The sequence below is a fragment of the Epinephelus fuscoguttatus genome, linkage group LG3 (assembly GCF_011397635.1).
Source record: "Epinephelus fuscoguttatus linkage group LG3, E.fuscoguttatus.final_Chr_v1".
Taxonomy (NCBI): domain Eukaryota; kingdom Metazoa; phylum Chordata; class Actinopteri; order Perciformes; family Serranidae; genus Epinephelus; species Epinephelus fuscoguttatus.
In genome coordinates, this window is record NC_064754.1 from 35,335,181 (window position 1) to 35,351,125 (window position 15,945).

General features: G+C 43.2%; 1 protein-coding gene across 3 annotated transcripts in view; it reads left to right on the forward strand.

Moving 5' to 3' along the window:
- The window catches only part of ube2o (ubiquitin-conjugating enzyme E2O), a 51,536-nt gene extending 36,331 nt beyond the window's left edge, over positions 1 to 15,205 (forward strand). The window contains exons 10-23 of one of the 3 annotated variants that reach the window (XM_049569905.1): positions 2,090 to 2,255; positions 3,925 to 4,080; positions 5,233 to 5,387; positions 5,834 to 5,946; positions 7,043 to 7,171; positions 8,662 to 8,751; positions 8,841 to 9,165; positions 9,926 to 10,326; positions 10,447 to 10,627; positions 10,968 to 11,104; positions 11,554 to 11,757; positions 12,772 to 12,829; positions 13,359 to 14,172; positions 14,553 to 15,205. In XM_049569905.1, the coding sequence (XP_049425862.1) occupies positions 2,090 to 2,255; positions 3,925 to 4,080; positions 5,233 to 5,387; positions 5,834 to 5,946; positions 7,043 to 7,171; positions 8,662 to 8,751; positions 8,841 to 9,165; positions 9,926 to 10,326; positions 10,447 to 10,627; positions 10,968 to 11,104; positions 11,554 to 11,757; positions 12,772 to 12,829; positions 13,359 to 14,172; positions 14,553 to 14,580 (2,957 nt within the window). In that variant the 3' untranslated portion in view covers positions 14,581 to 15,205. Of the gene's footprint in view, positions 1 to 2,089; positions 2,256 to 3,924; positions 4,081 to 5,232; positions 5,388 to 5,833; positions 5,947 to 7,042; positions 7,172 to 8,661; positions 8,752 to 8,840; positions 9,166 to 9,925; positions 10,327 to 10,446; positions 10,628 to 10,967; positions 11,105 to 11,553; positions 11,758 to 12,771; positions 12,830 to 13,358 lie in introns of all 3 variants that reach the window. The other 2 variants (XM_049569924.1, XM_049569915.1) reach the window with 2 other exon arrangements.
- The last annotated feature ends 740 nt before the right edge of the window (positions 15,206 to 15,945 follow it).

Genomic DNA, 15,945 nt, shown 5'->3' on the forward strand with positions numbered 1-15,945 from the left:
CACTCACACACACTTCTGCTCTCTAATGTCGTCAGCGTTGCCTGTATTATGAGCTCAGCAAGATTCTAATATTGAAGAATTTCAGTCACCTAAAAATAGACAAATGGAAATGAAAATTTCAGTCCCCTGTTCCAGTGAATCCATTAATGCCTCAGTCCTGTTTAACAGATATCAGAACATGACTTTGTTTTGTTGAAAGTGAAAGGCCTCATTTCTCAGGGTTCATCAGGAGTTCATTGTGTTGATATAGTTAAAGCTAGAGTTGGTAACTTTTATGAAAATAACTTTTTGTCATATTTGCTGAAACTGTCACTATATTCTCACACAAGTACCAGAGACAGATTTGTCTGTGAAGAAAATCACGTTCTCTTCCTCTTCCTGCTGCCTTGAATGGTATGCGTTAAAATCAGACCACAGTACAGTCAGCAACAACCAATCAGAGTTGAGGAGTCTCTCAGTTGTCAATCATATCGTTCTGTGAACGAAAGTGTCAAACTAGGCAGCGCTGATCAATATGAATCAAGATTCTTTTACTGCATTGCCTGTGTGTCACTTTAAATGTTTCCACAAACATATTTTAGTGTACTGTTTAGCTGTAAAATGAGAAAGTTAGTCCAGCTGGTGGGCGGTGCTTAGTACTCCTATTTAACTGTATCCAACGTGGCAACAAGGTCACGAACTTTCTCATTTTACAGCTAAACAGTACACTAAAATATGTTTCTGAAAATATTTTAAGTTAGAAACAGACAATGCAGCAAGAGAATCTTGTTTCATATGTGGTCAGTGCTGCCTCGTTTGACAGTCTGACCACAGTTATTATCAAGTGTCTCATTTTGTGCTGTGTGAATGTAGTTTCAGCATGTATGAAAAAATGTATCTTAAAAAAAGTTACCAACTGTAGCTTTAATGTTTGGAAATGGCTTTCTTAAAGCTTTCATGAACAGTACAGAGAAAGGAAGAAAAGAATGAAAGATAAAATAATATGTAAATTTATTAGTCATTTGTAGCTATTTTTTTCCTGAATTATTGAAAACGTATTTGTCATGATACAGGCATGCCCACATCATACAGTGCTACATTTAACGTTATTGCTGTGGTTTCTATTAGTTTTGTTTTTAGAAGTTTATGTAAAATGTCCTGCTTTGTACATGATGTTCACACAACAAAACTTAGAAATAAAATTTAAGTGATTTTTATCAAAAATATTTCATGTCAAAAAAACAGATAGTGACTAATATGTTATTATCAGAATCTTTTTGGTTTAAATTATTGTAACTATGTGCCTCAAAAATCCAGCAGCAGTTTGGTAGTTAAACCTAATTTGATCTTGTAGATCTCTCTGGTCCAACAAATCCAGTCTCTGTGAATGCTGCTGCAGTGGTCATTACACCCAACCATTCGTCAAAAACATGATCATTTCCAGTTTCTGAAAGCAGTCAGTCAAAGATGTTACTACTAACAGTAGGACATGAGTGAGCGCAGTTGCAGATGCATTGGGCTTTTAATTGAACGATAAATGTGAAAGGGTAAGCACAATAAAGACATGAGGCATGAAATATGAAATGAAATATGTTTTCTCTCTCTCATCTCTCTCTCATCTCACACATGCACACGCACACACACGCAGAGCGCTTAATCATTAAAGTGAGCATTATTTCTGCTTACATCTCCTCTAAAGTAGCTGAGAACTAAGTGTCTTCACGCACAGCAGAGTCAGAAGGATTTAAAGTTCCTGTGAGACATCCGACAGTCCTCTCCACAAATGGGGCTCACTACAGAGGGAGCAGACTAATTGGAAATTGTGCTGAAGTGCAGCACACTTCAGCTCTGAAACCTTCTGCATCTGTCTGCACAATCCAGGAAAATAAAGATGACAGTGTCTCTCTCTCCCTCTCTCTCTCTCTCTCTCTCTCTCTTTCTCTCTCTCTGTAAAGCCACAGCAAAAAAGAAAAAAAAAAAACCTGAAGTACTCAGACTATGAGCTTCTTGTTTTTCACAGGTTTTCATTGATGTTTTAAAAGATTATCCATCCATCCAGGCCTGAAATTGAAATCCTAATGTGTGTACTCTCTGTTTTATCTCTCACCAGGGGAGCACAAATCAGAGCAGACAGATTCGTCTCATCCCAACAACAACAACGGCCCTGTTGTGCCCATCCAGTACCCTCTGGACTCCCACAACACTAACGACACCTCGGCTGAACACGGGGAGCAGGACGCTGACGACGAGGCTGCAGAAGACACTGACGATACCAGGTCAGTTAACATTTAGTTATTTCTTTTTGTTTTAAAATGTGTTGAAGTGTGGGAGGAACTGATAGAAACTCAGCATCAACTGCTTGTCCACTAACAGGGTACCAACTGCTTCTGTAAAGTAATATATCATCTGATGTAAAAACTTTGCATGAAGATTGAATGGTAGGACTTTAATGTGTCTGTGTCTGAGGGGTGTTGAGTCAAACCTGGTCATATTTAAGGTCATAATTTAAGGTGCTGTGTTGCATATAGAAAGAGCTTGGTTGGAAAAATGACATGACATGTTGTACAGTAAATGTTTATACAGTAAAATTAAGACTGCAACAAACCGTGGAAATGATGTAAAACGTATATGATAAATATAAAAAATCTTGTATATGATTGGATCATAATTTCCCAGAGCATAAGGTGATGTGTTTAGGTGTCTTTATGTGCAATTTAAATCTAATAATTGGAAAAAAAAAAAATCGTTGATTTTGCCTTAAGTTTGAATTGAATTGTTAATGAAGTAGATTTACTTGTTTTTAATGGTATCCATTCAGTGAATGTGTTTGCGTGTGAAGGAGACGGACTGTAACGCACACACGATTTGTTAGCTTTCTATTTGATTACACTTTTTCACTACTGAAATATTGGGTGTAGTTTTACTTTAACTACCAACTAACTACTCACGTTTATAAGGGACTATTATCCCCTCAAATATAAGTGATAAAAATAACCTTTTCTAAAAGTTCCAGTCGGCGGCCGCTGAGCCTCAAAGTGACCGTAGAGTTAAATCATCATCTCTTAAACAGAACGCGAAGTTTAAAAGTTTCACATATGCAGTATTTATAGAGGAGCTATTGCCCTTTGATTTGTTTTTATCGAATGTTAGTTATTGTGTCTAAAGTTAAACTGTTGTCCTTAAAGATACTCCAGTGCCACTACATGATTCAGTTTTATTTCTAAAGCCCAATATCACAAATCACAATTTGCCTCACAGGGCTTTACAGCATACGACATCCCTGTGTCCTTAGGACCCTCACAGCAGATATGTAAAAACTCCCTTTAACAGGGGGAAAAAAATGGTAGAAACCTCAGGAAGAGCAACTGAGGAGGGATCCCTCTTCCAGGACCGACAGACATGCAAAAGATGTCGCACAGAACAGATCAACATGAAAAATTTACAGTAATCCATATGACTCAATGACATGAAGAGAGACAGAGTAGTAATAATAATATTATAATAACAGTAATTGTGATCAAAGTATAAGATGTCTGTATGAACTTCAGGTAGCTCTACATTTAGCCCAGTTCGTTTTTGCTGTTCTTTAAATTAAAGCTTTAACAATTAGTCAGTTAATTCACATACTGATTGACGGAAAATTAGTCACCATTCTGATTATTGCTTAATTGCTGAAGTAGTTTTTCACAGCAACACCACCCTAAAATGATCTGGTTTAAGCTTCTCAGAGGTCAGTGTTTTCTGCCATTCATCTGTGATTTAAAATGGATGGTAATGATTTAGGCTGTTAGTAATTTGAGGATGTCACAGGCACTGGGAAATTTTCAAGAAGTTGACCCCTGTAGACCAGACCAACTTACAAGAGGAGAACCGTCCTGTGTGTGTACTGTGTGTGTGTGTGCAGTTTAATGTGATGTTAACCTGTGATTATGATCCTGGTTGCAGCTCTCTGACGTCATCAGCCAGCTCCACAGCCTCTTCTCAGAGTGGCGGTCTGGGAACCAACCGCAAGAAGAGCATCCCGCTCTCCATCCGTAACCTGAAGAGGAAGCACAAGAAGAAGAGGACCAAGTTCTCCCGCGAGTTCAAGCCCGGAGACCGGTGGGTTCATAGCAGCGAACATTTTTGTCTTTTTCTTTCTCCTGTCTCCCGCTTTACACTTTTCTTTGTTTCCTTCATTCATTCTTCTTTGTTGTTTTTTTTTTTGTTTGTTTGCTTGTTTGTTTTTTTTTTGTTTTTCAGTTTCATCCATTCACACCCTCTTCATTTCATACGTCTGTCCAACTATTGGGTAACCTTTCTGTAGATTTATTGACTCATCAGACCACTGCGGTGGCTGCGTTCCTCAAAAGTGACCAGGGATTGATCCGGTGCCTTTTTCAAAGTCTGGGGAGCAACTGAAGTGTTTTGACATTTGGCAGATCTATAAGGCTGATGAGTGCGTTGACAAGGCTTCCTACACATTTAGTTTCCCCTCCTCTCTGCAACTGTATCGGGAATATGGTGTAAAAATGAGACCGGTGACATCATCTGTTACTGACCATTAAAGCAACCAACGGCTGCTCAGCCCTGACAACAGTGTGTTTGTGTGCGTCTCCGACCTCTCTGCTGTTTGTCAAAGGGCTCATGTCTCGATCTGTCCGACAGTGACACTGGAGCTCCACAGCAGCCTCACACACACACAGAAAGTCTTTCAGTGCAGATGGTGTCATTTCCTCAACCGCACACTGTCACACTCATCCTCAGTTTACGAAACAGATTTCACACTCTTCTCTTGCTTGTTTTACTTCACCGAACCAACCACAAGACTGCAGATGTTCTGCTCTTTGCCATTTAGTTTCCAAAAAGATTCAAGTTTTCTGAAAAACAAAACCTTTTAAGTTCCAGTTTAACGACCTCTAGTCGGGGATAATGACAACAGATTAGTTAATGTAGCATGAATCTGTGTTTTGTATTCAGCTACAAGATGTTTCAGTGCTAAATGATGAGAGGGAGAATGAGAGAAAAGACAGAATGAGAGGGAAGATTGAGGTTCCAACATGCCGAGAGGAGAGATAAAGTAGTGGCTCGGTGAAGATAAATGATACAGCAGATAAAAGGACAAGATATTAGCAGAAATGTCTTGGTGTGCAGAAGCTTTCCTTTTGTGACGAGTGAAAAGAAGAGAACCAAAAGAGAGAAACTGTCCTCTATATGATAAAAGGCATGTTGGGGTTTTAAATTATTAACATTCACCTGTGTGTGTTTGTACAGGGTTGCAGTGGAGGTTGTATCCACAAAGACGACGGCTGATGTGATGTGGAAGGACGGGCGGGTGGAGAAGGGGATCCGATCAAACGACCTCATCCCCATCCAGCACCTCGACAGTCATGAGTTCTGTCCCGGGGACTTCGTTGTAGATAAACGACGTAAGCAAAATTAGTGTGATTGCTTTTTTTTGTTTTTAATGATGGATTTTGTTGTTTGATTTTACTTTGTTTCGTTCATTTCTTCAGACCAGTGAAGACGCAGCCTGTCAGATTTCTGTCCCCGTGGACTGCGATGGGATTTTTTATATAGGCCACCTAGTACCTACAGTATCTAGGTCATTTGCTGAAACTATGCCAAGTTTGTGTGCCTGTGAAATGGACTGAAAAATGCAGGGATGTTCTTCAAGGCTGCGTTGTTGCAGTCAGCTAAAGTCTCCCTCTGCTTTCTACAGAAACGTTGTTGTTACATTGTTATGAATCTTTTTATAAAGACGTTCAAGTGTTTGTATTTAGTGTTTTTTTGTTTTGCTGTCTAAACTGTGTGTGTGTGTGTGTGTGTGTGTGTGTGTGTGTGTGTGTGTGTGTGTGCGCGTGCGTGCTCTCAGCCCAAGCCCTCCAGGACCCGGGAGTGTACGGTGTGATCCAGTCTGGTGATCACAAGGGCAGAACATGTGTCGTCAAGTGGATCAAACTCAACTCCAGCAGCGACGACGTGGAGGTCGGTCAGGAAAACAAGACAAGAGTGTTTGTGTTTTAAAGGATGTGAAAACCACTGAGAATGCTTGATATCTGTGTGTGTGTGTGTGTGTGTGTGTGTGTGTGTGTGTGTGTGTGTGTGTGAGAGAGAGCGAGGGGAGAGATTAACAAATAGATTGTTAGTATTATGCCCTCATTTCTACTGCATGGTTCAGCTCGACTTGACTCGACTCACTTTTGGCAGCCTATTCACATCATCTTCAATGCGACACTCTCTGAATCCTCTGAACATCTGCACTCTGACAAAAGTTAAGCTCAAAACAGTGATTGCAACCAGTTAGAACACCTCTTCCATCAGTGAAATATTGCCATATTGGCTCAGTTTTAGTTTTCTCTGTCTCCTCTCATCACCCCAAAAAACACATGAACTTTGAAGTTAACAAACATGCAGCTCTCCGTCTCACCTGTACTGAAGTTTGATCTCCTTCATGTTTCCGAAACCAGCCTGGGCTCTGCAGTAAATCTCCCACAGCGTGTTGGACACTAGTGGCTCCTTTTGTCCATTTCAAAAACACAATATTATGCTGATCACATTGTCATATATATTATGCGCTGTGACGCAGTTAGCACTGGTTGCTGAAAATCTGGCTCCAGTGAGAAAAACAAATTGCGGAAGCTATTGAGAGTATCTTGGCTATTACAAAAAAAGTTGAATTTGTGCAAGCTGCCCCGTGTTGCACAAGTGACAGTTCTCACCATCCAATCAGTGGTCTGCAGTGTTTTAACTCCATCTTCTAGTATCTGTTCAACTCACGTGGAGCCCTGACTGAGGTGGTACCAAAAAAAGTACCAGGTACAATCTACAGCTTTTGCTCATTGGATAAGAGCGAGATGAGTAAAGTCAAGCCGTGTTGTACCATGCAATGGAAATGTGACTTTATAGAGGGAGGAAGGAGGCGTTAATGCAGGTATTGATAGCTGTATGTGTGAACCCCACAGCCACCTGACTACACTCCCTCATTCACTGTTAGCAGATTGTCTTTATGTCATGACACCTGGCTGCTGTACACAACTCTCCAACTTTATCGTAGAACTAAAACAGGTTCGTTTTATTCCAGGTAATTGGTATGGAGGAAGATGTCAGTGTGTATGACATCGCAGATCACCCAGACTTCCACTTCCGCACCACCGACATCGTCATCAGAATATGGAACTCAGAGAACGGACACAACGACTGCGAAAATGAGGTGAGAACAATTTAAAAAACTCTGTTCTTTCATGTGCACTGCAGCATATTTAGTCTACTCTCACTGACATTTGACGGGGTGGGCACAATAATAGAAATCAAATTCAGCAGCACCACAAATTACCTGAATCAGCACCTCTCTAAAAGCTGAACATTCATGAAGGTAGCATTTACTGCAGGACTGTATCAGCCTGTATTAGTTTTAGACAGATGTAGGACACCTAATAAACCAGCAGCAGAGGGGCAAATTCACATAAGACAAATAAGGCAAAAAAGAAGCTGTGTAATTGCACCTGTAACTGCGCTGCCAAGTAAATAGCATTTCAGTGCTCTTATGTTATTTGCACATATTTGAATTAGGTAATGTGCATACATTTAACTGAGGCAAGTGAGCCTCAGTGCAAAAACAGTCCAATTCAAAAAGATCAGTGCTTATAGCTCCCCATAGTTACAGTGAAATTATTAACATCTTCAGAGAGCTGGTGGTGACTGAAGCATATTCTTAAGAGACTTCACTGTGATCATGGCAGTAGTGATATTTTTTTCTTTTGTCCTCCACTTCAATTCATGCCATCTTTTTTTAATCAAAAGGTGTGTGTTTGAAAACACCAACGGCTCTGACAGACTGGGATATTAAACCCCACATACAGTTTCTGTCTGTCACATTTAAATTTCGTGCATGATGTTTTGAGGAGGACCTCTGCGCCTTGTCTGTCAGGACCTGTAGCTCATAGTCTGAAATTTTCAGTCTTCTTTTTCTCTCTGTCATTGTTCCACATACTGTGTTCCTGGAGCAATGGCAATATTTATACTTTGCCATATAGATAATTGCAATCAGGCACAAAAAGGGCAAAATGCGCTCAGCTGAAAAACTTCATGGATGTGTTTATGCCATAATGTTATTAGAGCAGTATCTTTTGTGAATTGTGGACCTCGGTTGCTTTTTAGCAGATAGCGGTTGCAAGTGATGCATAATTCATAATGCTACCAGTGACTGCAATTTATTCTTTGTGAATTCACCCTGAGTGTATAAAAAGGAAACATACTGGGAACACATTCATGCTACCCAAAAAAGCCTTTCTGTTTAGGACACCCAATGAGCTTTTCTCCTGCACCAGTCTTAGTGTCAGCTTTCCTCACAAACTATTCATAATTCAACTGGTAAAGCACATTCATGCCTCCATATATATAGACAGTTCTCATGTTAATGACCTCATGGCATTTTAGAGCAAACTTAGGGTATATTTTTTTAGCCCTTCTCCTGGTAAAGAAAATGAAAAATATCAGTATATTGCTTCCTGCATCCAACAGTGTAATGTTATGGAGTAATAAACACTGCCACCTGGAGTGTTTGCTAGTGAAGTTTTTTTCCTTTAGTCAAGTCCTATGGCACACAGTATCCTCTGTGACCCTTTTAGACTTGTTTTCATATTGTATTATGTGTTGTTGGGTGCTGACAATGGTTGTATCTCTGCATCCACTTTCCCTCAGACGTCAGTTGGCCAGGTGTCCAGGGTGGATGTGAGCAGCAAAGTGGAGGTTGTGTGGGCGGATAATTCCATGACCATCGTCCTGCCACAGGTAAATGTTTATCCTCAGTGAAACTGTCTTTTTTGACGTCAGAAGTGAGACATCTGTTGCTGACAGTCTCTGAATAAACACACACACAGCACCTCTACAATGTGGAGTCTGAGATCGAGGAGACCGACTACGACTCGGTGGAGGAGACGAGCAGCGTCCTGTCCACTGAGGAGTGGGAGGACGAGAGCGACAGCTGGGAGACGGACAACGGCCTCACCACCGAGGACGACAGCCACGTCAACAATACAGATGTCATCGACACAGCGACCCCAACCCCCACCCCCACCAGCTCCTCGACGTTCATAATCCCCCCTCAAGAGGGCAGCAAAGCCGGGGTCACCAGCCCCACTAAAGGAGCCCCAGGAGAGGAGGGAGAAGCCTCTGTGGCTGCTGCTAGTCCCGCTTCTGGAGGAGGTGGGGAGCTTTTGCAACACCTATATTTTGTCTTAAGGGAACAGTGTCAGCACCACACTGCAAGACATAAATCATTCTCCTTAATTCTCGTGTCCCCACTCGAGCTGGTTTGTCCTCTACAGGACAAAAGTTTTTTGTCCTACATAGAAGTGTTGAGTGTTCACAACAGTTTTTGTGAAATCTGTATCTTCAGGCAGTGAAAGGAAATTTTATTTATATAGCACAATTGATTAAAAATTTAAACTCAAGGTGCCTTGTATGAAGTTGCACAAGGACATTTTAAAGAGAAAAATAAGATAATGCAGTAACTCTAAAGGAGGAAAGAACACTTGCCTCTTGGTAACTTGCCCACTCTGGCAAGTGTGTAAGAAATGTACTTGCCTGAAGTCAACTTCCCCCCATACTACTACAGTAATTACTAATACTAATTGTTTGATCCTCTACGATCAAACAACAGATGTCCACCATGTGTCAGTGGATACGTTTGGTGATAATGTTTTTATTGCCAACAGATCCTATGATGAAAAGACCAAACCAACAATGAGTTGATCCTACTAACAGCCTGTGTATTCAAAGCCTGATATAGCCTCTTCTTCTGTTCGATAGAGCTCCACTGTTGTCTTTGTTGTGATCTTGAATTTGAAACAAAACAATAAATAACTTTAATCTAAACAGAGTAGTGATACAAACATCAACAGATGCTTCCACATCTCGTAAAATGCTCTTGTCCTTTTTGACATGTCTCTAATTCTACTTGCAGGAATTTGTGATAAGCTTCTAAATTTTGCCTGCTTAGGAACCACCCCAGGAGCAGTCAACGGAGCGGAGAAGCCAAGCAAAGATGGCACCTCCCGAGGCTTCAGGGAGTTGAAAGAGGCCCTGAAGATCCTGGAGAGCCTGAAGAACATGACTGTGGAGCAGCTCTGGACAGGCGGTTCTCCGACCTCCCCGACCTCCGCTGAACCCGCTTCCACAACGAACGTAGCGAGTTCAGTGACGCCCACGGCCCCTGAGAAACCGACCAAGGAGAAACGCTTCCTGGATGACATCAAGAAGCTGCAGGAGAACCTGAGGAAGACGCTGGACAACGTGGCCATTGTGGAGGAGGAGAAGATGGAGGCTGTGGTGGAGGCAGGTGGGAGTGGAGGAGCGGGGACAGAGGTAGGTGTTTAGTTACTCTACAGTGTGGCAGAGTTGATTTAATTTGCCAGTGCAGTCCAAATAAATAAGACGTAAATAAGTGCAGCTGTAGATCTTACCTGGTGATGCGTTACCTTTCAGGTAGAAAGAGTTGGAGAGGAAAAGCCGCAGCAGGAGCCACAGACACCGGTGGGTGGACAAGAATGGCCCAGTGAGTTTCTCAGTGACACACCAGTACTGTGCCAACAGAGTGGTGGCAAGCCTGGCGTCACCTTCACCAGTGCCAAGGGAGAGGTGTTCTCTGTGCTGGAGTGGGCACCAGGTGAGAGGGGTTGAACTGTAATCACACTTCTCTGTCAAAGACACACACGCACACGAAGGGTCACAGCGGATACTTGAAAAGTCTTCGGCATTGAAATAATCAATCTAAAAATAAGGTCTTAATTTGTATTAAAATGTCTGAGGTCATGCTTTCACAAGTCATTCAAAGTCTACAAGGCCAAAGGTCTTGTATCTAACTTGCCTCAAGCTGTAAGCACCCTGCGTACATCCATTAGCTTGATGAATTCTCTGTTGAGTTGAATTTGTTCATTTCTATTTCTCTCTACTGCTGTTCAGTCACCATCTGTCTCTCCTCTCACTGTATTTTTTTGTTTTTGTAGACACACACTCGTTTAATAAAATGGAGTTTCAGCCAGCGGAGGCAAAGAAGTTCTTCAGCACAGTGAGGAAGGAAATGGCTCTGCTAGCAACGTCCCTGCCAGACGGCATCATGGTCAAAACATTTGAGGATCGCATGGTGGGTTTCTTCTCAGTAATGTCGCGTGAAAAGTAGCACCATTATCATTATTTTGAAATAAATACGCGTACATTTGAAAGCAGACACCAGTTACACATGCACAGAGATGCACATACTCACACATTTACAACTAGCTTTTAGTTTGAAAAAAGGGCCAAAATTTATACTAGTTACTTGAATGTCTTCACACATATGGGTAACACACAGTAATATACCATCACAGACTTTGATTCCACAAGCTCATCATTGTATTTTTATAAGCCCATATCTACTAAACTATGAGCCTTGACAGTATAGATATTTTAAAATGAATTAACCTAAAGACAGAAGCTGCCACCCCTCATCTCAGTATTGACGTCCTGCTTTATTTACTCATCTAATCATTTAGATTACACCGACTGCATACATCATAAAACGTGTCATAAATGTCTTTGTTTTCTCCGACACAGGACCTGTTCTCAGCTCTGATCAAAGGGCCGACTCGAACGCCTTACGAAGACGGTCTGTTCCTGTTCGACATCCAGCTGCCCAACATCTACCCAGCTGTGCCGCCTCTGTTTCGCTACCTGTCACAGTGCAGCGGCCGCCTCAACCCCAACCTCTACGACAACGGCAAGGTCTGCGTCAGCCTGCTGGGCACCTGGATCGGCAAGGTGAGTGCTGCTCACAGGTTAATCTACATACAGGTAGAATGTCTTATTAGGTTTAGAGATATAATAACACCCTGCAGTTTTACAGCACTCTGTGTTAAAGTGTGAGCTGGTGGCATCTTAGGCCTGCACAAAGCAGTTTAAACCCGCCCTTTTGAACCAGACTTGGCACCGCTGATCCTGTTGAGGGTCGCGGGGGGGCTGGAGCCTATACCAGCTGACATTGCGCGAGAGGCAGGGTACACCCTGGACAGGTCACCAGACTATCACAGGGCTGACACATAGAGACAGACAACCATTCACACTCACATACACACCTACAGCTAATTTAGAGTCACCAATTAACCTGCATGTATTTGGACTGTGGGAGGAAGCCGGAGTACCCGGAGATACCCACGCCGACACAGGACAAACATGCAAACTTTACGTTCTCTGACAACATAAATTAATTTTTACCTCATAGATTTATTAATTTATTTCATCTTTTTGTTATTCTGTTCCCTGATTGGGGCATAACTCCTCGATTTTAACAACTTTGTGTTTATAAAAAAAAAAAAAAAAAAAAGACAACTGAATGTAGCACAAATGGTAGGGTTTGACTCAAACCAACATGTAAATAGATCATCTGGTTTGATTTGCTGCTTGTTGCTGCTCTATATGATTATAAACTGAATGTCTTTTGAGTTTTAGACTGTTGGTTTGACAAAAAAACAAGACATTTGAGGACTTTCAGTCTTTATAGACCTAAAACATTATTTATTTGTTGATATGAAATAACACATGAATCAATAATGAAAAATCCTCATTATTATCGACAGTTTAGAGACTTTCTTTTTTGCTTTCTCTGTGCTTTTCTCAAAAATTGCTGGTCGTTGTTTTTCCCTTGCCTTTCAGTTGATTTACTCAGTACAACACATGCAGTGTGAGATATCTCACCATGTGTTGTTCCTCGTTCTGCTCTAACAGGAAACAGAAGTTATAACATTTGATTTTCCTTTGTGGTTATTTGATCCTCAGGGCACTGAGAGATGGACCAGCAAGTCCAGTCTGCTGCAAGTCCTCATCTCCATACAAGGTTAGCGCGTGCACACATACACACACACACACACACACACACACACACACACACACACACACACACACAAACACACACAAACTCCTCTATCCCTCTTCTCTTCTCTGCAGTACAAAAATGTTTTATTCATGTGTTCATTTGCTCAGAAGGGCTACAAGTGCAGTGTCGCACACAGTCATTCAGCTGACTGTAACTGCCTCACACACAGACATTACACCACTTCCATGAAACTCTTCTGCAGTCTGGCCTGCCAGAAAAACTGAGTCCAGATAATCCACTTATTTTTGTATCTTGCTGGCTCTGAGTTAACACGTGTAAAACGTGTCTTTATTTGTATAATTCATGTCTTTGTCATCTCCTCACTAGAGTTTGGTTAAAATGTCCACCACACACAAATAACCACTCTGAACCTGCGGGTGCTGTTTGGCGACTTTTTATAATTAAGCAATTGCTCACTCCACGACTAACAACCATTTTTTAATGAACTTCAGCTCACACTCTGCACATACACGTCTGTATCTCTCTGCAGGCCTTATCCTCGTCAACGAACCTTACTATAACGAGGCTGGCTTCGACAGTGACCGAGGCCTCCAGGAAGGCTATGAGAACAGCCGCTGCTATAACGAGATGGCCCTCATCAAGATGGTCCAGTCCATGACGCAGCTCCTCCAGAATCCTGTGGAGGTCTTCAAACAGGAGATCCAGGAGCACTTTATTTCTAACGGCTGGCGGCTCGTCCACCGCCTGGAAGCGTGGCTCGAGCTGCACGACGGTGCTGAGCGGGGTCAGGCGGCGCACAGGGCCCATCACTCCAAAGACCGACCCTCATCTGTGGAGCCTCTGGACGAGCAGGGGCCCGTGGTGGTGGCTCACAGCAGCCCCAGTAAGCCTGGGGAGGAGGGGGTCACAGGAGCCGGAGTTAGCAGTATTATGGAGGAGGAGCTGGAGGATTCAGGGCTGAGTCCCTCCACTACAGCCGCCTCTCAGCAGGAGCTGAGCCACAACTCAGACTGCGACAGCACCCAGGGGAGCACCACTCTGGTTGGTGACAACAGGGGAGGCGCCACAGTCGCCTGCTCTGTAGTCCGCGGCGGGACGTCGGAATCAGGTTCAGCCACGGTTAGCGGAGGAGGGGCGGGCTCCACAGGAAGCCAGCCGGTGGTGCGACCAAAGAAACGGAGAAAGAGCTACCGGAGTTTCCTCCCAGAGGGCAGCGGCTACCCGGACATCGGCTTTCCACTCTTCCCACTCTCTAAGGGCTTTGTGAAGAGCGTTCGAGGTGTGCTGCTGCAGTACCGAGCTGCGCTGGCCGCCGCTGCCATCACTGAGCACACAGAGGACAAGTAAGTGCCTCCTCGCCATTCCCCCAACACACGTCTGCACTGTTCCCTGCTCTTTTCCTCCTTCTCTACTACCTTTTCATCCGCCTTGCGCTGTAGAGGAGGATCCATTACTTGTCATCTTTGGGGGGGGGCTACAATTTTCAATCTTCTGTACCCCTGTCCAGAGCTGCACTGTGCCCCCAGCACTGCCCACATTTTTGTCCTCCATTTCTTAGTCTGTACCGCTCCTGCTGCCCCAAACTCCACAATGTTTTTTGCCTTTTTCCCCCCATAACCCCTCTGGATCAAACCACGACTGCAGGAGAACAGCACCTTTTGATCAGGAGAGTGAGCAGGTTCAGGTTTGGACGCGACTTGATAATGTCTTTGTTCTCCTTCAGTGTCTCTTCAGATGAGTGTGATGGATAAAGAGGAGCGGACCTCACATGCGCTCAACCATTTGCACAAACCTATGGGAGCTACCCTGTCACACAGGAACCCTCATCTGCTCATGGACACAGGTAAACACACGGAGCTTTTACCCAAGCCCGTCATAGTTTCTCTTTTGGCCTCAGCAGGACTTCAGCGGAGGTGGTGTGGATGCTTAAAGGACTGAATGAGATGATAAATCAGTGCCATGAACCCTCCTCCACCCTCCTCATCCACCTTAGCCTCCAGCAGCATCCACCGTATGGGTGGGGGTTTGCTGGATAAACCACTCTGCCGTCTCAATCAGCAGGAAAAAAATGTAAAGCAGACTCGTGATCGTCGCTGCATTTTGGACGAGGTCAAAGATGGCTGAAAAACTGCAAAGCCCAGCTCTCCTGGCTGTCGGGTCGACTGCGGCTATCTGTAGCACTACTGATATTATCGCTGTACCATCCTGCACTACAACAAACGAATGGACAATCTGGTCTGGGAGAGGTGAATACACCGACCAGGAGGATTCTTTTTAAATAGAAATCACTGGTTGTACGCTTTCTGCCAAATTCTCTCTATCCACAAACACACACGCATGCACACACACACACACACACACACACACACACACACATTAAAGTAGAACGTACTGAATGTCAGTAAAACTGCCAACCACGACAGCTTCAACACTTCTTCCACTACACTTGCTGGTATTTTTCCTTCGCCAATCACTCGCACCGAACCACGCAGCAAACACCGAGTGACAAAGTTTACATAGGAATCACCTCTGGAGGTCAGACTGCTGTAGCTGTTGTGGTATGTAGAGAGGCCAGCCAGGCACAGGACGACAGTTAGGTGGCTCTAATGTGAAGGTGTTTGTGTTCTAGTCAAAGCTTCACACAGCTGCCGCCTCTACGTACAAAAGTTCCACTCACTTTCTGTAGAATTTAGCAAAGTCGTTCGATCACCAAAACAGACCTTGTGCTTTGGTGTTTTGGTGCGTTTTAAGTCGTTTTACTCACAGAGGCTGAAGTGTTTCAGAGCAGAGGAGCTTTACCCACGATGCTCCACTTTTCGGTGACGGAGGTGAGCCCACATCACTGCAAATGACACAACTTAAATAATAAATAGAAAAAAAAAACATACAGCATCCATTCCGTCATCTCATGTCAACATGTTGCCTTACTTGAATCGTTCTTAATAATCTCAGATCATTGTGTACAGAGCTGCTTGTGTCATACTTTAGACATTAACCTAGACAGGCCTAGACATGCACTAAAACCACTAAAACCCTGTTCCAGTGTTTCCTCCTTAGCAGTGCAGATCTCTGATCAGTTTCCCCCTTTTCTCAGTTCTTAAAGGGACAGTTCACTT